General features: G+C 42.7%; 1 protein-coding gene across 2 annotated transcripts in view; it reads right to left on the reverse strand.

Moving 5' to 3' along the window:
• Window positions 1-469: 469 nt before the first annotated feature.
• The window catches only part of GSDME (gasdermin E), a 76486-nt gene continuing 56644 nt past the window's right edge, over window positions 470-20311 (reverse strand). For both annotated transcript variants that reach the window (XM_068550011.1, XM_068550010.1), the window contains 4 exons: window positions 18452-18579; window positions 17543-17738; window positions 6249-6322; window positions 470-2756 (listed from right to left, as the gene is read on the reverse strand). In XM_068550011.1, the coding sequence (XP_068406112.1) occupies window positions 2526-2756; window positions 6249-6322; window positions 17543-17738; window positions 18452-18579 (629 nt within the window). In that variant the 3' untranslated portion in view covers window positions 470-2525. The remainder of the gene's footprint in view (window positions 2757-6248; window positions 6323-17542; window positions 17739-18451; window positions 18580-20311) is intronic.

Genomic DNA, 20311 nt, shown 5'->3' on the forward strand with positions numbered 1-20311 from the left:
AACTTGTTTCCAAATCTAATTATTAAAAGAAGTATGGTTCTGGATCTCAAGCAATAAATAAACATACATTTAAAATTAATAATATTTAATGATGAGGAAACTAGTTAGTTAGAAGAACCTTTTGAAGGCCCAATCTCCCCCTCACTGGAGTCCAGCACTACTTACTACCTCACCCACCAGATCCCAATGGGGGTCTGCTGTAGCAGCATAAGGCTATATCTTTTTTTTTTTTAAACATCTTTATTGGAGTATAATTAATTGCTTTACAATGTTGTGTTAGTTTCTGCTTTATAACAAAGTGAATCAGCTATACGTATACATATATATCCCCATATCCCCTCCCTCTTGCGTCTCCCTCCTACCCTCCCTATCCCACCTCTCTAGGTGGACACAAAGCACTGAGCTGATCTCCCTGTGCAATGTGGCTGCTTCTGGCTATATCTTTTTCAGTAGCTAATGTCTAAAACACAGTCCAGCAGGATAACTGGCCAGTCTTAGGACAGTTGTGGAAACAGACAGATTGCCTTAGTTGCTGTTTGATGTAACCCAAACTTCCAGCACTTGCTTGGATGATGGCATCTTTTCTTTCTGTCTTAAGCCTATCTTTAGTTTTTGATGTTTTGGGTTTTTTGTTGTTGTTATTTTTAAGACATACAAAATTCTAACAGGAATAGAAGGGTGAACCACTACCCCCAGTGCCTCTTGCCCCAACCTCTAAATCCTTTCCTGTTTCTAGTGAACTCTTAAATGAGGGTTCCCATGCATTGTGATACATGTATATCTGTTTTTCACACAAGTAGATTCATATCACACATTCTGTCTGTAGTATGTTCTTTACACTTACTTTATTTCAGAAAACCAGACAAGAGGCATGTATAGTACCACCATCTTAACACAACTATCTTGACTTGACTTTTGCATGTTCCTTTCCAATTTGTGAATAAGGTGCTTATTTTCTACGTTGTTGCCACCACTCTGTGTCCTTTTTTTCTTATATATCATAAGTATTTGCATAATTTTGTCTCATTTTAATAGAGGTCATGAATGAAAGGGTTATTTTTCTTCATTTCTTCCTTATTAAACATTCATTAAAATCTCAAGTGCAGAAAGAAAGGGAATAAGTAGGTGATGCTGAGGTAAAAAACAGGTACTGAGTAACACAGCATGTTTCTAACAACTGCTTGCCCTCCTGCTCCTAAAGACAGACAGACATTCTAGCAGTAGGTCTCAGCAACTTCCTGCTAAGGGAAAGCAGAAGTGGCTTCAGAGCCCCAGTGGATATTAGCAATGGCATCAGGAGCACTCAAGAGACAGTCCTGGCTATTAATAGAAGGATATGAAAGCAGAATAAAGAAGAAGAAAAATATACACAATTCAAAGTTTCCTTTGATACAAATGTAGTATTTTACAAATTAAACAGCCAGAATGCATGGGAAATCCACACATTGCTCTAGACATAGGATCAGTACATTCATCAAAGCACAGCAAAGTCAAAATGGATAGAGCTTGACCCTAAGGAACAGTGTCCTGCTGTTAGAGTCTTCTGCTAAACAATAACCTCTGTACTCTACTCTAGTGGCATTTACAGTTCATTTTTCAATCAATCAATGCATAGCATACAGCACATTCAAAACGGAGCCTTCTATGAAGAGAAATTCCTCCCCACAGCATTCACAAATTTTTGGATCAAAGCATCAGCCTCATCTATTTTTGTTTAACAGGAAGTGGGAACTAGATGGACCCATTTTTCTGCAGAGAAAAGGTCTGAATGTACTCTGACTTACAATTCTCAACCCTCCTCCAGCTCTTTATGTGCTGGGGTCTAACTCGGACACCGGGTTACCAGCACAAGAGGCCCTCCTGTGAAAAACACACTGTACACAGAGTACCTGGTGGCTAAATTTGAGGCGATTCATATGCAAAAAGTCACCACTTATTAAACTGTTCAGTAAATTCATCTCCTAGATCAACCTTTAACGTGGTGATCTAAGCCCCAAAGGCAGTATCTTAATGATGCTGAAAAATACCCAGGCTTGGCTGATAACACGTACAGGCAGACCTCAGAGATACTGTGGACTTGGTTGCAGACCACTGCAATAAAGCGAGTCACACAAATTTGTTGGTTTTCCAGTGCATATAAAACTTATGTTTATACTATCTTATAGTCTATTACGTGTACAATAGCATTATGTCTAAACAATGTATATACCTTAATTTAAAAATACTTTATTGCTAAAAAATGCTAACCATCATCTGAGCCGAGTTGTAATCTTTTTGCAGTAGTATCATCAAAGATCACAGATCACCATGACAAATATAATAATAATGAAAAAGTCTGAAGTACTGGGAGAATTACCAAAATGTGACACAGAGACACAGTGAGCAAATGCTGTTGGAAAAATGGCACCGATAGACTTGCTCGACTCAGGGTTGTCACAGACCTTCAATTTGTCCAAAAAAAAAAAAGTGCACTATCTGCAAAGTGCAATAAAACAAGGTGTACCTGTAATCCACATAGGACACTGTTACTGTGCTCTGCCCAAAGCACAGAGTCCATTCAGGCTTATATAAAGAACCAGTGGGAAAACGTTAGGGTCCTTCCGGGTGGCAGCTTTCACAGAAGGTTGCAGTCTCTCCAGGTTAATGTCAGCTGAGGCAAACAGACGCTGCACGATCCCAAACCTTTCTGTATCTTGCAGTGGAGCCAAGACTGGGTCTTCAAGATCAGACACACCATCATCAGACAGAGCATGGAGCTGAAATGACACATGTAAACAAATCCACCAAAAAAGGTTATAGAAAAATCCATATCATTGGATAATAATGTTAGCACTTCTAGCTAATTATGGGAGAAAAATTAAGTTGTTTACATTCCCCAAATAGAGCAGGGAAAACTCTTAAGCTGTAACAGGATATATTTGGCCCAGGCCAGGACCTCCACTTCACCTGGAGTCCTCTGACCAAATCCCTACTCTCTGAACTCTATCTATCTTCTACTGGATCCACTAACTCCAGTAGATTAGAAAGGTCAGAATATAACTTTCTTATACACACAGTATGTAAGGTTTGGTTTTTTTATTTTAATTCACCTATTAGAATGTCTTACATGTTTGCATGAACTCCTCAAAGGTAGGTACCATGGTTTATTTAGTGATGCTTCTTGCCTTAAGAACCTCTGCCCTTGCTCTTCCTTCCACCTGCGACATCCTTCCTCCAGAGCTCCCCACAGAACCTTCCTTCTCATCTCTCAGCTGTTGGTTGAAATGCCACGTCAGAAGGGCCTTTCCTAATCCTCTCTCCATCGAGCCACTCGCTACCCCCTTATCCCAGCCACTATTACATTATTTGTCTTCATATGCTTGCTGTTTCTGAAATTATCTTCCTGACATTCCCTGTTTACTCTGTTTATTAAAACCTAAGCTGCCCAGGAGAGCAGGGACCTGGTCCGTCATGCTTACCTTATACCCTGCCTAGAACATTGACCCTCAGTTGAACGTTAGTTCTTCAGAGAGGTCACATCAAACACTGCTCTAATTGCAACTGCTCAGAACATGTGAAACTTTGCTTTTAGGGTCTTGAGCAGGGCCTCTGACACAGTTGTTTTTAATCTTTAGTAATTACAAATTTGCCAGTAGATTGGAATTTTAAACAGGCACTCAGAACCAGATCAGATTAATAATGTAGAGCATAAAATTTAAAATAAAAAATGAAGCCTTATAAGGTATGCATGAATTTTAACTGAATCTGAAGGGAATCCAAAAGAATTCCAAACATGTTCTGAGCACTGATAATCTTTCTTACTAAAAGTAATAAGCAACTTGCCCCAGGGGCTGAAGGGCAGCACTCATTTGCATATAAAGGAACTTGTGTGTCTGTTATCAAAATCAGCCTTACACATCTACACCTTGTAGATTCACCCAATGCAACTCACACAGTGTAACCACAGGTTTCCCGTTACCACGTGGCCTAGACTGTAAGCTGTAGATGATGCTTTAGGGAGTGGATCTGGCCTGCTTCTTTAAGCATGAGCACCACATCCGGTGGTTTAAGAATGAGCTCCACTGGTGCAGCACAGAGGGCTGTGTCCTGGGTCTGGTGGAGAAGCACCCAGCAACATCCTGCCTTCTTCTCTGAACATCTGCCAACCCCAAGTGCCCAGAGGCACTTCTTGGTATAAGAGAGATTACAGTCACCCAAAGAGGGTGGGGTGTGAAATTAACATTCCCTCCAGATGATTCTAACTCACTTTCTCACCAGCTCTTTCACCAGTTTGCAAATGTGTTTGTTAGTGTATCTGACGCTGTTCTTTCAAAAGCCCTTCAGCAAGCCTCTCAAAGTTACTCTGGCCACCAGACAAGACAAGACAGGCATGCAAGGAGATTTTTGTACCCTGCTCTAAATAAATACCTATAGGAAACATAAGATACCCAAATTCCTTCAGGAAGCAGGAGCCTTGCGGTCCTAACAAACGTTGTTATGAGCTCTAGGCGAGATTAAAGACCTTCCTGAGTGTCTTCACATAAAGAAACATTACTTCTTTATGTTGAGCAGCCCACCAAGGCAAACAGATGACTCTATGGGTGGGTAGTTTTGCACCAAGGTAGAATACCAGCTGTGCTGGGACTCCAAGTGCGTCCTAATGGCTACTCCCAGAACACCAACAGAGCAGAACTTGGAAGCAACCCAAAGATCAAATCCTAGAGCAGACCTGCAGGGAAGATGACAACTAAGTGTGAGCTGGTTGGGAGAGGGAGTTAGTTAGCTAATGCAGTCTCGGCAGTATTTTCTTTTTTTATATACTTCCTGAATGCAGTTGATGACTTTGTAAACACATGGTGAGGGCTGACTTGGGAAATGCTAAATACTTAGCTGCTGCAAAAGGGAGCTAAGCTAGAAAGCAGAGTTACTGTCGTTGCAGACAATTAGATAATGATACGTATTGTTTCCATAACCAAACTGCGCCATCAGCCTTTACCCTCAGCTGGCCGCACCACAGTGGCATGCTGGCTCATTTTCAAGTAGTTCAGTTTTTGTGGTCAAAGTACAAGAACACAGCATTCCTCTGCACAGGTAGAATCTGCTTTCGGTTGTGAATGACATCTAAACTGCCCCTTGGAATGAAGCCTTACTGCAGTCTCTGGAATGAAGCCCTCTGCAGTCTCTGGCCCTGCTCCCAAATCAGGAAGATGAAGATGGTAAATATATGGGGCCTTGTGGAAAGATCCACAGGGCTGTGAAGGGCAGGGACAAAGTCCCCTGGGACACGATGTCCTGGCTGAGCTACCGTCACAAGTCATCTCACCTGTTCATGTTTCCATTCCTCACTTCTCAGGTGACTCCCGAGTCCCACGTAAACTTCTTTGCTACACCAAGAAGTACCAAAGGCACTAACCACAGTGCTCAAAGTTCCCAGAGTAGATGCATAACAAACTGCAGGGTCCTATCTAGGCAGTCTACCCCGATACCTGCTTCCCAGATCTGGGAGCAGAGCTCTGAGCTTTGATCCTTTGGGTCTACATAGCATGCTGGCCTCAGCCTTTAGTAACCAGGCCTCAAAATAACATAGCCGGGTATCCTCTGCTTCTCTGCCCTAGGCTGAGCAACACCTGCAGAAGCTACAACAGAGGAGCTGCCCCAGCCTACTGATGGTTCCTTCTATTGATGACCCAATTTGTAATTTAAAAAGGAAAAGCTTAACCTTGACTTTCAGGGCTAAGCTCATCATTACCTAACTCTTGCTCTTGCCATGGCATTTCCTGAGGGCATGAAGCTAATGATATTCCTAGGAGAAAATGAAATGTCTTCCTGAGACAAAGCAGTCCTCTTGAATACCTCCCTGTTGAATTTGATGCAGAGCTGAATCAAACTGGTCCAGCCACAGAACTGCCATTGCAAATAATGTGGTGTCAGGCCCCTTCCCTTCAACACTGCACCAAGCCTTGGCCAAAATTCTCTCCAAAAAATGCAAAAATCATGAGATTTGGAGTATAAATATAAGGTTTGAGTCCTAGCCCTGCTAGCAAGTTCTTCAAATAACTCCTTTTCCTCTGAGCCTTAGTCTTCCTATGGGGTGTGTGATGTGGGCAGGGTGTAAAAAAGAGAGAGATTAATAATACCGGTTTTGACCTATTTTGAAGGGCTGTTGTGGATGAGAAAGCCTAGCGAGTTTTATCAGCTGTTAGGTGTCCATCTCCTCATCATTTCCCTGTTCCTGCCCATCCACAGGTCCTCTCTTGGGAGGTTCTTACCAGGTGGCACAGTGTAGGAATAATCTGGAGCTTACAACAAGTGCCCAGCAGAACTGCTGCATTATCTGGCATTTCTGCAGGAGAAAGAAAAAAAAAAAAAAATCAGTCACCGTCAAAAAGCACCCATGGAAACAGAGCCAGCCCCTGAGCTGTACCTAATTTATATATCCTCTACCAGGCGGGCAGAGGATAAGCTCAGTAATTGTAGAATAAATGAATGAATGGGGCTAAACCGGCAGCAACGGCCTTTTAGAAAATAGATGTAGGGACCAGGTAACCAGCTCTGTGTTCACCAGAGGATATTTCTTACATGCAATTTGCCAATCAGAAAGAACGGTACAGACTCAGGGAAAAGTGAATAAGCATGGAAAAGTAGAAAGAACCTGGGGTTTGGTGACAGAAAAGCTATGTTTGAGCGCCACTAAATATTTGGGAGCGACCTTGGGTATACCTCTCACAGCACGTTTCCTCATTTGGGTACTATAGATTTTCTTTTTTTCTGCCTATGTCAGAGAACTATGTAAACTATAAAGGGTTATACCTAGGTCACTAATCATTTGGGGGAGAAAGATGTAATGTGGTCTAGTCAAGGGGTGGCACAGCAGACCTCCTGAGCCCAGGACTGTGCAGGGCCCCCTGGCCCACGGCTAGCTCAACACAAGGGCACCAGTGGCAGAGAGCATTGGCACAGAGCTGTATAAGGCTGGGGGCTGTCCCAGAAGGGTCCTGCCAAGCCCCAGGAAAAGGAAATCCAGATCAGTGTTAGTCAAAACCAGTTTTAAATACCTCCCAAGGTAGAACAGATGCAGTTGCTAAAAAGACCCAATCCCTTGGGATACAACCTTTGCACTGAAAAGGCAAAAGAGAAAAGAATCGTCTGCTCCATCATCTGGCACAGGGAACACTCATGAACCCCTCCATCTCCTGCATTAATTAGCAGCCTTATTTATAAATGGCAGTGTGTCGCTGAGGCTGTGGCCCAACAGAGCACAATGAAACACGGCCTTCTCCCAAGAGCACAAGGCCGCTAGGGGGATGGGGCAGCCCCGAGGCCTGAGCCTGCCAGAGAACCTGCTAAATTGCATTTAAATGTGCTTTTGTCTCCAGAGAGTCCCCACAGTTTTCAACAGATCCTCAAGGAGGCCCTGCTCCCAAATCAGGAAGATGAAGATGGTAAATATATGGGGCCTTGTGGAAAGATCCACAGGGCTGTGAAGGGCAGGGACAAAGTCCCCTGGGACATGATGTCCTGGCTGAGCTACCGTCACAAGTCATCTCACCTGTTCATGTTTCCATTCCTCACTTCTAAGGGGACTCCCGAGGCCCACGTAATCATCATCATCATCCCTTATTCTTGGAAATACTTTACTTCCATGTTACTCAATGGTCATTCACTACCTTGAGCATGGTGCTAGGGACACAGCTCTACTTTACAGCACTTACCACCTAATTTCACTGCTTGACTCTAGTTCCCTTGAGGGTGGGGATGATGATTTTCTCCTACCTCAGCATCTAGCAGTGCCTGAAACACAGTAGAGGCTTCTTCAGCGTTTCTGGAATTGAAATGATTTCTTTTGATCTTTCATATTCTAACTATTTTACAAATGAAACCTGGGAAGTTCATGCTTAAGGTCACAAAATGGTAGGGGAAGTGTTCCAGGAGATAGGCTAGATGCTGAGACTGAAGTGCTTTAAACAAACAGGAGGAGGGAGGTTCAAGATGGCACCGTAGGAAGATCCGGAACTCACCTCCTTCCATGGACAAACTGAATCTACAGCGACATATGGAACAGTTTCCTCTGAAGAAACCCCAAACTACCTGAGCGACTCCCATACATCAGGTGAACAAGGAAAAAAAACCCCATGGCAGCAGGTAGGAGAGGCTGAGCCACAGTCTCCCTGTAAACCCCATACCCCTGGTGCAGTGACCCACAATCAGGAGGGAACTCAAAACCCGGGCTTCTCCCTGTGGTGAAGGATTTGAACCCCACCCTGACTTCTAAGACCACCCAGACAGATGAGCCCCCCAAAATCTGGCTTTGAAAACCAGTGGGGCTCACATCCACAAGACCCACGAGCCTATAGTGAACTGAGAAATCATTCTTAAAGGGCTTGTACGTGGACTTAGCCACCCCCAGGACCCAGCACAGAAGCAGCTGTTTGAAAACTGTCTATGAAAGAGGCTTATTTGTTATCATAAAGCATCGGCCTGGGGGTAGGCATCTAGTTTAACACACACCTAGGGACCTGCTGGTGTACTCTGGGGACCGAGGCCATCAGACACCATCTTTGCACCCTCCTTCTGCCACACTTCAAAGCACCAGTATTTCCCAGAGGAGAGCTATGACACACCTCTGGTGCCCTTGTTTTTGTGGCTGCCACCCAGGAAACACCCCTTGATCGTCTGGCTCTCGTGGCCAGCAGGGCTTGCATTCCTGGGTCCCTCGGGACTTTAACAATCAGCCAGTTCTTGGCCAGCTACCACCCCCAGGGCACTGTCAGACAGCAAACTGAAACACACCCCTAGTCCTTCTGTGAAAGAGGCCCACTTGCTTGGCCTGAGGGGCAAGTTTCTGGTTTGACATACATCTAGGGGTCTGCTCTCAGAACAGAGGCCAATGGATGCTACCTTTGTGCTCTCCATCTGCCTCATTCCAGGTTGCTGCTATCTCCTGGAAAGGAGCTTATACAATCGTCTGGCTTGTGATTTCTGTGACTGCCACCCAGGTGACACTTCCAAGTCACCTGGCTCTACTGGCTAGCAGGATTTACGCTTGTGGTCTGTATATACTTGTATACTTTAAAAGCTGCTGCCTGAAGGTCTGGCTCCTAATCAGCCTAAATCTAGATGCTGACTGAGATCCTCTTTGGGGCGCTGACAGGTGTCGACAAACTCTCAACTATTGGGAGCCACTAAAAACAGGCTGCTTGGACAATCACAAAGGTTTGAGAGACAACAAAGAGCTAGGGTGAGGTTGAATAAGGTCCTCTCTTACATGAGACCACTCTCTCACGTGAGAGGAGACTATTTTACCTTCTGCATGGAAACAAACACACAGTGTCAAGGAAAATGAAGAAACAGAGAAATATGTTCCAAACAGAGGAACAAGATAAAAGCTCAGAAAAGTTCCTGAATGAAAAGCATATAAGTGATTTATTTGCCTGCTAAAGAGTTCAAAATATGATCATAAAAATGCTTAATAAGCTTGGGAGAAGAATGGATGAACACAGTGAGAACTTCAACAAAGAAAGAGAAAATATAGTAAGGTACCAAATAGAAGTCAAAGAGATGAAGAATACAACAAATGAACCAAAACAGACACTAGAGGGGTTCAACCACAGACTAGATGAAGCAGAAGAAACGATCATTGAACTCAAAGACAAGGCAATGGAACTCACCCAATAAGAGCAGCAAAAAGAAAAAAAAAAAGGTGAAAAAAAAAAAGTGAACACAGCTTAAGAAACTATGCTACAACATCAAGCAGACCAACATTTGCACTATAGGGATCCCAGAAGAAGAAGAAAGGGGCTGAAAACTTCCCTAACCTGGGGAAGGAAACAGACACTCAGACCCAGGAAACCCAGACTGGAGTTCCAAAGAAGAGGAACCCAAAGAGACCCACACCACAACACATTAAAATGTCAAAAATTAAAGACAAGGAGAGAACCTTAAAAGCAGCAAGAGAAAAACAACTTGTTACACACAGGGGAACGCCCCCCACCCCCCACATGGCTATCAGCAGATTAGATTTTTCAGCAGAAACCTTGCAGCCTAGAAGGGAGTTGTATAATATAGTGAAAGTACCAAACGAAAAAAACTTGCAACCAAGACTACCTGACAAAGTTGTCATTCAGAATTGAAGGGGAGAGAATTTTCCAGACAAGCAAAAGCTGAAGGAATTCATCACCACTAGACGAGCCTTACAAGAAATGTAAAAGGAACTTGTTTAAGCTGAAATGAAAGAGTACTAATTAGTAACAGGAAAACATATGAAAATATAAATCTCACTGGTAAAGGTAAATATATAGTAAAATTCAGAATAATATTGTAAGGGTAGATTAATCACTTACAAAACTAGTACGAGATTAAAAGACAAAAGTAGTAAAAACAAAAAAAAATAACTATAACTACAATAATTTGTTAAGGGATATGCAAGATAAAAAGATATAATTTGTGACATCAAAACCATAAAATGGCAGGAGGGGGAGAGTAAAAAAAGTAGAGCCTTAGAATGCGTTCAAACTTAAGTTGTCACCAACAGGTATTTATAACCGTCTATTTTAAGTTGGTATGTAATCCTCATGGTAACCACAAATTAAAAACCTATTAGCAGATACACAAAAGAGTAAAGAGAAAGCAATCTAAGCATTCCACTACAGAAAATCATCAAATCACAAAGGAGGAGAGCAAGAGAAGAAAGGAACAAAGAACTACCAAAGAGCCACAAAGTAATTAATAAAGTGGCAATAAGTACATATCTATCAATAATAACTTTAAATGTAATTGGACTAAGTTCTCCAGTCAAAAGATAAGAGTGGCTGAATGGATAAATTTTTTTTTAAAAACACCATTATGCTGCCTACAGGAGACTCATTTCAGATGTAAGGACATACACAGACTGAAAATGAAGGGATGGAAACATATTCCATGCAAATAGAAACCAAAAGAAAGCTGGGGTTATACAGGCTCTCTTTGTATCAGCAGTAAATAGACTTAAAATTAAGACTGTAATAAGAGACAAAGAAGGGCATTACATAATGATAAAGGGGTCAATCCAACAAGAGGATATAATAACACTTCTAAATATTTATGCACCCAACATAGGAGCACCTAAATATATAAAGAAAATATAACAGACCTAAAAAGAGAAATAGACAGCAACACAATAACAGTAGGGGACTTTAATACTCCACTTTCATCAATGGATAGATCATCCAGAGAGAAAACCAATAAGAAATAGGGGCCTTAAATGACACATTAGATCAGATGGGTTTAACAGATATATGGAGCACATTCCATCCAAAAGGAAAAGAGTATACATTCTTCTCAAGCACACATGGAACATTCTCCAGGATAGGTCATATTTTATAGGCCACAAAACAAGTCTTAATAAATTTAAGAAGACTGAAATCATATCAAGCATTTTTCCCAACCACAATGGTATAAAACTAGAAATCAATTACAAGGAGAAAACTGGAAAAGTCAAAATATGTGGAGATTAAACAATGTGCTACTGAACAATATGTCAAAGAAGAAATCAATAGAAAAATCAAAAGTACCTTTAGACAAATGAAAATGGAAATGCAACATATCAAGATGTATGGGATGTAGCAAAGCCAGTTCTAAGAGGAAAGCTCACAGCAATAAATGGATACCTCAGGAAACAAGAAAAATCTCAAACAACCTAACTTTATACCTCAAAAAAACAGAACAAATGAAACCCAGAGTTAGTAGAAGGAAGGAAATCATAAAGATCAGAGTGGAAATTAAATGAAATGCAGACTGATAAAAGAAAAAAAATCAATGAAACTAATAGCTGGTTCTTTGAAAAGACACAGAAAACTAACAAACCTTTAGCTAGACTTGCCAAGAAAAAAAAGAATGTAAAATAGACAGCTAGTGGGAAGCAGCTGCATCACATGGGAAGATCAGCTCAGTGCTTTGTGACCACCTAGAGGGGTGGGATGGAGGGGGTGGGAGGGAGATGCAAGAGGGAGGGGATATGGGGATATATGTGTACGTATAGCTGATTCACTTTGTTATACAGCAGAAACTAACACAACATTGTAAAGCAATTATACTCCAATAAAGATGTTAAAAAAAATTTTTTTTTTAAATCAGAAATGAAAGTGGAGATGTTACAACTGATACCCCAGAAATACAAGAGACTGTAAGAGGGTACTATGAATAATTATATACCAAAACATTGGACAACCTAGAAGAAATTAATAAATTCCTAGAAGCATACAATCCACCAGGACTGAATCAGGAAGAAATAGTAGTAATCAGTCTTTTCGGATTTTCTAAGTAGATTGAATCAGTAATCAAAAATCTCCCAACAAACAAAAGTCAAGTCAAGGACCAGGATGGCTTCACTGGTGAATTCTGCATACATTTAAAGAACTGAAACCAATCCTTCTCAAATTCTTCCAAAAAATAAGAGGAAGGAACACTTCCAAACTTATTTTATGAGGCCAGCATTACCCTGATACCAAAATCAGACAAGGACACCACAAGAAAAGAAAATTACAGACCAACATCCCTGATGAACGTAGATGCAAAAATCCTCAACAAAATATTAGCAAACCAAATTCAACAATACATTAAAATGATCATACATCATGATCAAATGGGATTTTAGTCCAGAGATGCAAGGACAGTTCAACATCTGCAAATCAATGTGATACACCATATTAACAAAAGGAAGGATAAAAATCATATGATCGGGCTTCCCTGGTGGCACAGTGGTTGAGAATCTGCCTGCCAATGCAGGGGACACGGGTTCGAGCCCTGGTCTGGGAAGATCCCACATTGCCGCGGAGCGACTAGGCCCGTGAGCCACAATTGCTGAGCCTGCGCGTCTGGAGCCTGTGCTCCGCAACGAGAGAGGCCGCGACAGTGAGAGGCCCGCGCACCGCGATGAAGAGTGGCCCCCGCTTGCCGCAACTAGAGAAAGCCCTCGCACAGAAACGAAGACCCAACACAGCCATAAATAAATAAATAAATAAAAATTTTTTTAAAAAATCATATGATCATCTCAATAGACACAGAAAAAGCACTTGACAAAACTCATCATCCATTTATGATAAAAACTCTCAACAAAGTGGGTAAAGAGGGAACATATCTCAACATAATAAAGGTCAGATATGACAAGTCCACAGCTAACATCATACTCAGTGGTGAAAAATTGAAAGCTTTTCCTCTAAGGTCAGAAACAAGACAAGGAAGCCCACTCACCACTTTTATTCAACATAGTATTGGAAGTCCTGGCCAGAGCAGTTAAGCAAGAAGAGGAAACAAAAGGCATCCAAATCGGAGAGGAAGACATAAAGCTGTCCCTGTTTGCACATGACATGATATTATATATAGAAAAACCCCTAAACAAAAAAATGTTAGCACGAATAAAGTCAGTAAAGTTGCAGTATCAAAATCAATATACAAAAATCTGTTGCATTTCTATACAGTAATAACAAACTATCAGAAAAGGAAATTAAGAAAACAATCCGATTTACAACTGCATCAAAAAGAATAAAATACCTTGGAAGAAATTTAACCATGGAGGTAAAAGACCTGTACACTGAAAACTGTAAGACACTGATGAAAGAAATTGAAGAAGACACAAATAAATGGAAAGATATTTCGTGTTCATGAATTGGGAGAATACTGCTACAATGTTCATACTACCCAAGCTACAGATTCAGTGCAACCCCTATCAGAATTCCAATGGCATTTTTCACAGAAATAGAACAAACAATTATAAAATTTGTTTAAAACTATAAAAGATCCTGAAGAGCCAAAGCAATCTTGAGAAAGAAGAACAAAGCTGGAGATATCACACGCCCTGATTTCAAATTATATTTATAAAGCTACATTAATCGAAATAGTATTGTATTGGCATAAAAACAGATACATTGATTAGTGGAACAGAATAGAGAGCCCAGAAATAATCCCATGCATGTATGGTCAATTAATTTACAACAAGGGAGCCAAGAATATACAATGGAGAAAGAACAGTCTCTTCGATAAATGGTGCTGGGAAAACTGGACCACTATCTTACACCATACAGAAAAACTAACTCAAAATGAATCAAAGATTTAAACATAAGATCTGAAACCATAAAATTAGAAGAAAACATAGGCAGTAAGCTCCTTGACATCAGTCTTGGCAATGATTTTTTGGATTTCACGCCAAAGGCAAAGGCAACAAAAGCAAAAATAAACAAGTGAGACTACATCAAACTAAAAATCTTCTGCACAGCAAAGGAAATCATCAACAAAATGAAAAGGCAGCCTATTGATGGGGAAAGAAATATTTGCAAATCATATATCTGATAAGGGGTTAATATCCAAAACATATAAAAATCTCATACAACAACTCAATAGCAAAAAGAAATCCAATTTAAAAATGGGCATAAGGGGCTTCCCTGGCAGCACAGTGGTTAAGAATCTGCCTGCCAGTGCAGGGGACACGGGTTCGAGCCCTGGGCCAGGAAGATCCCACATGCCACGGAGCAGCTAAGCCCGTGCGCCACAACTACAGAGCCTGCGCTCTAGAGCCCGCGAGCCACAACTACTGAGCCCATGTGCCACAACTACTGAAGCCCGCACACCCTAGAGCCTGTGCTCCACAACAAGAAAAACTACTGCAATGAGAAGCCCGCTCGCCACAGCTAGAGAAAGCCCGTGCGCAGCAATGAAGACCCAACACAGCCAAAAATAAATAAATTTTAAAAATTTAAAAAATGGGCAGAACATCTGAATAGACAATTTTCCAAAGAAGACATACAGATGGCCAATAGGTACATGAAAAGGTACTCAACATCACTCATCATCAGGGAAATTAAAATCAAAACCACACTGAGGTATGACCTCACATCTGTTAGAATGGCTATTATCAAAAAGACAGGAGGGCTTCCCTGGTGGCGCAGTGGTTAAGGATCTGCCTGCCAATGCAGGGGACACGGGTTCGAGCCCTGGTCTGGGAAGATCCCATATGCCGCGGAGCAACTAAGCCTGTGAGCCACAACTACTGAGCCTGCGCGTCTGGAGCCTGTGCTCCGCAACGGGAGAGGCCGAGGCAGTGAGAGGCCCGCGCACCGCGATGAAGAGTGGCCCCCGCTCGCCACAGCTGGAGAAAGCCGTCGCACAGAAACGAAGACCCAACACAGCCAAAAATAAATAAATAAATAAATAAAATTAAAAAAAAAAAAAAGACAGGAAATAACAAGTGTTGGCAAGGATGTGAAAAAAGGGAACCCTTGTGCACTGTTGGTGAGAATTTTTTAAGGCTACTCAAAAAATTAAAAGTCTTACTACTATACAATCCAGCAATTCCACTCTTAGGTATTTATCCAAAGAAAACGAAAACACTGACTTGAAAAGATACACCCCCATGTTCATTGCAGCATTACTTACAAAAGCTAAGATATGGAAGCAACCTAAGTGTCCACCAATGGATGAACGGATAAAGAAGATGTGGTACACACACAGAGGAATATCATTAATCAGTAAAAAGAGAAATCTTGCCATTTGTGACACCATGGATGGACCTTGAGGGCATTATGCTAAGTGAGATAAGTCAGACAGAGAAAGACAACGTATGATCTCACTTATATGCGGAGTCTTAAAATAAAAAAAGGCTCATAGAGCAGATTGGGGTGTGTGGGGGGGGGGGTGTAAAATGTATACGGGTGGGTAAAATGGGTGAAGACGGTTAAAAAGTACAAACTTCCAGCTATAAAGTAAGTCATGGGTATGTAGTGTGCAGGATGGTGACTAGAGTTAATAATACTGTATTGTATATTTGAGAGTTGCTAAGAGTAAATCTTATAAAGTTTATTTTTCTTGTGATGAAAACTTTTAACTATGTATGGTGATGCATACATGGTTAATGAGACATATATACAAATATCGAATCATTTTGTTGTACACCTGAAATTAATGTATAATGTATATATATATGTCAATTATATCTCAATTTTTTTTTAAAAAAAGTAAGTGCTATAGAAAAAACTAGTGTTATTATTTAGAAAGCTGGAAACAGGCCTCAAAAAGGGGCCATTTTCTGTTCTAGCACCTTTCCCAGATTCTGAGAAGAGAAGACTGTTGTAGGAGGAAAAGGTCAACTCAGAAGGGCCAAGAATAAACAAGAGCATTAGTGAAAGAGCTCACACCAATCCGACCTCCACAGTGACTGACACATAAATGAGATCTCAGTTCAGAGAGATGCAGAAGAGCACCGCTGGTTTAGAAATAGGCTGCAGATATTTTCAGCTGCACTTAAAGATTTCACTATCCCTGAGCTTCCAGCTCTGACACAGCAGGTAAGTCTCATGTTATGTGTCAACCCCAAGCGGCTGCCTGTGTGCAAGGCTGCAGAGAATTTGAGGCTGTGTCCAGGCTCGGGAAAAAGGGGACTGTGGTGCATTCACAATGTTGGCCATGTGTTACATATTTGACATCATTGGTCCAGCCTATTGTTATTAAAATATTTCAATAAGTAATAGGGTATGTGAAGAAAGGGCTTCTCGCAAGCTAGAGAACTCTGGCCTGTAGATTAGCTCCTGATAGAATGCCTGTAATTAAACTCTCTGATATACCAATTAACACTGGAAAAAGGTCTCTAGGGGAGTTCCACAGGGCTCTGTCTTATGTCCTATCCCAGTCAAAATGTTTACCCATGACTTGGAATAAGGCATAGAGCGTACGTTCATTGGCATATGGAGCTGGGAGAGGCATTTGCTCTGATTAATTATTTAAAAACTGGAGATTCCTGGGCCTTTGTTCCCATGTGGTGCTGGGGAGGAACTCTGAATGTATCAGGAGCTCAGCGCCCTGACTGACGTCACCTTGAAGGGAAGTTGTGGGGACTAAGAGTGGGCTGCCTTGCCAGGTCTTGCCTTTCTGAGAAGGAAGTGAAAGCCCAGCTTCCTCATACAGGATGACCACCTTCTGGCACCACAGACCCTCTGGCAAGGTGCGTTCTGGATGGGAGTTGGCAAAGAAGTGTCAGGGCGGGGTGCACTGCTCAATAATAATTGGATGGCCAGGATGCGTGTGGAAGTTGTGGAGCTGCTGGGCCCAGCAACCTAGTGCATTGGGATGCTCTCTGCAGCCTCCCTGCCCTAATGGCCACAATGCTGCACTTGGGGTAGAGCCATAAGTTTGCAAAGAGGAACAAGAGGCTCAGGAGGAACGAAACACTGTGGGGGAGAGCCGTAGCCAAATGAAAGCCACTGCCACTCAGCACTGCCAGGCAGCAAGTGTGAATCGCTGGCTGTGTCTGGGGAAACTGGTTTCCTGTGTTGGTGAGGGAGTGTGCCCACAGACAGCCCTCCCTGGGGGCGGAAAGGGAAGTCCTCTCTCCAAGGGAGTGGACGAGGCTGGCAGCAGACAGGCCTCCTTCATACTCAAGTCCGTGACTTCACGGCAATCCTGTCAACTTCCTCAGTCTTCCACTGCCTATCATCCCTGCACTGCTTGAAGGGGAGGGAACCTTATGTACCACATCGTCCACAAAGTAAGCAAAGTAATTTCAAGGCAACAGCATTTCTTCCCCTTTTTTTTTCCATACCTGCTAGCGCACTGACCAAGAAGTAGGCCGTAGAAAGGAGTTTCTGGTTGTGGACCACATCCTCTGGGCCTGGACACTCGCCCTGCACACTGTACCCGACTAGCCGCAGGAAGGCCACGAGGTCCCGCTGCTGTGAAGGCTTCAGCTTCCCCAGCACCGCCAATGAGGGTGACAGGCTGCTGACTATGTCCTCACACTGTGGGGAGAGATGGGGGGGCGGGGAAGAGAAAAGAGACGGATCTAGTGAAGCCACAGGCCAAGCTGGGCACAACACAGGCCTCTGCCCCATGACACACAACCCTTGTAGTGAGATGGAGAGTGGTCCCCCAAATATAGGTCCACCTGGAGCTTCAGAATGAGACCTTATTTGGCTTCCTTGCAGATGTAATTTAGGTAGGGATCTCGAGATCATCCTAGATTGGGGTGGGCCCTGAATCTAATGGTGGGTGTCCTTTAAGAGACAGGAAAGGAGATGGCCATGTAAAGACAGAGTAGAGATTTGAGCAACGTGGCCACAAGCCAAGGAATGCCAGGAGCCACCAGAAGCTGGAGGAGGCAAAAAAGGATTCTCTCCTAGAGCCTGTGGGGAAGCATGGCCCTAATGACACCTTGACTTTAGACTTGTGGCCTCCAGAACTGTAAGAGAGTAAATTGGAGTTTGTGGTCATTTGTTACAGCAGCCCGAGGAAACTAATACACCCTTCTATTCGTCACATCGACTACCTTTCTGCAGTTAGAAAACTAAGGACCTGAGAGTAAGAATAAAAAGAAGCTTTAGGGTTAAAAGGAGGTGGGGAAATTTTAAACACCATTTTATCCCAGCTCAAAGCCTTATACCAAGAGATCTAGCCCGTCCACATCTCCAGAAAACCATGCGGAGACACTACTTTGAGATGTCTCCGGTCTTACCACTTGCTCCAGAACCAAGAGTAATTCTTCATCAAACAGGACCGCCTGGAGGACGTCGTTCAGAGCTCTCTGTTGCTGCTCTGGCAGCTCCACAAAGGGATGGAAATTCCTCTCCAAGAACAGAGTGGCTGTGAAAGCAGCAGAACATACCCAGTCTCGTGACTTATCTCAGAACGAGGACCAGTAACTCTTGCTTTTTATAGCTAATTGTCCTCTGTTCTTTCATAAACACTTCCAGCTGCACAGTCAGTCTTGGAACTCAGAAATAAAGGACGCGTTAAATACCACCCTGCATGTTTTTCACTAACCAAACTACTAAAGGAAGAAAGAAGGAGGGAAGGGAAGAGAGGGAGGGGAGACAGAAAGAGACGAAAAGAGGGAAGCCAAGTTTTGTTTCAGACTGTATTTTCCTGCTGACTCACTAAACATTAAGTCTAATCAATTATTTTCTGGAAAAGTCATTTAGAATGATTAAATTATCAAGGCTGAATACTAAACATCAGGACTTTTACAGAGCTTCAGAGTCATCATGCAAATTCCAAAATACATTCTTTTTCATATCTTTCTAATACACTACAGATTTTGTATCCTTTAATATTAAAATGCATGCTTTTCAAGGGGCTGGCACAATTTTCATTGGGCAAACACAGATATTCCACTTTCTCCATTCTTCTTCACCCGTCCTGGAGAATGGGTTAGAATCCCAACTGGATTACTAACGTCCTCTTCAGGATGCTTGAGCCTCTCCCCTTAAAATCTTCCGTTTTCATTTTAAGATAGCCAAAAGTTTCTAGTAATTTAAGCCCAGTGGGAATTTTAAAACAAGATTTGGTAAACCAAAGCTTTCATATATAGGGACGCAGACCAATACATAAATGCACCCTCCGCTGATGTCAGATGCCAGACAACAGTTACACTCAGAAACTGCTCTATAAACACAATTAGTTCCTCGCCAGCCCTAGCCTGGAGAGAAGGGCTGTCCTGGCTGGTCTAGGGTCCAAGGGCACAGAGGCGGGTGCCCACCCTACTCCTGCCTGAACTACCCAGCCTCCCCACTCCATGCCAGGCTGACTAGAATGACCAACTTACAGGGTGGACCGGTGGGTAAGGAAATGATAAGAAAGCTCAGCCTGTCTCGTCACTTCCCTGTAGTGCAGTTCAAGGCTGTAGCACCACTGCTGATGTGATTCTAACCCGTGACATTGACGTCACTTAAGTGGCAGCTGAAAATCACACCCAATTACCGTGAGGGGGCCTGCAGCCCTGCATTAGATGGGAAAGCCTTAAGATTGGGCCTTCACTGCCAATTCTGTCAACACTGATACTTTTGCTACAAAAGCATCTGTCTTCTGGTTTGGGACTCGTTGAAGCCCCACTGATGAGTCTCTCCTCTTACCCTCCAAGCCAGAGATATTCTGAGCTGCTCCTAGCTCTTTTTTACTAAGCTCTTAATTATTCGTTTCTCTTTTTCCTTGCCCATCTCCTCTTCTACTATATACTGCACTCCTACTAATTCCTGCCCTACCCCCTACAAAAAACTTTTTAAAAAAACACAAAATGCTGTGGGGAGCGAAAGGAATTGCTGCAGGCAAGTCACAGGTACTCCCCTCCTCCTCGCTGGATGCCTTGGCATCACATGGCTTCATGCCATGTGGATAAGGGCCTCCAAGAGAGCATTTTGCGACGCCAACAAAGCGTTGCCTGTCTTGGCAATGAAGCCTGGAATAAATGAAACAAATGCAAAACTTGGGTTCTCTCTCCTTGCTGCTGACTAGCTCTTCTTGATAGTCAGCAAGACTCCTGTGGTTCAAATGAAAGAAAATGTTAGGCCCCTAACTCTTCCCCTCCTCAGCCTCCTAC

This window comes from Eschrichtius robustus, chromosome 8 (assembly GCF_028021215.1).
Source record: "Eschrichtius robustus isolate mEscRob2 chromosome 8, mEscRob2.pri, whole genome shotgun sequence".
NCBI classification, from domain to species: Eukaryota; Metazoa; Chordata; class Mammalia; order Artiodactyla; family Eschrichtiidae; genus Eschrichtius; species Eschrichtius robustus.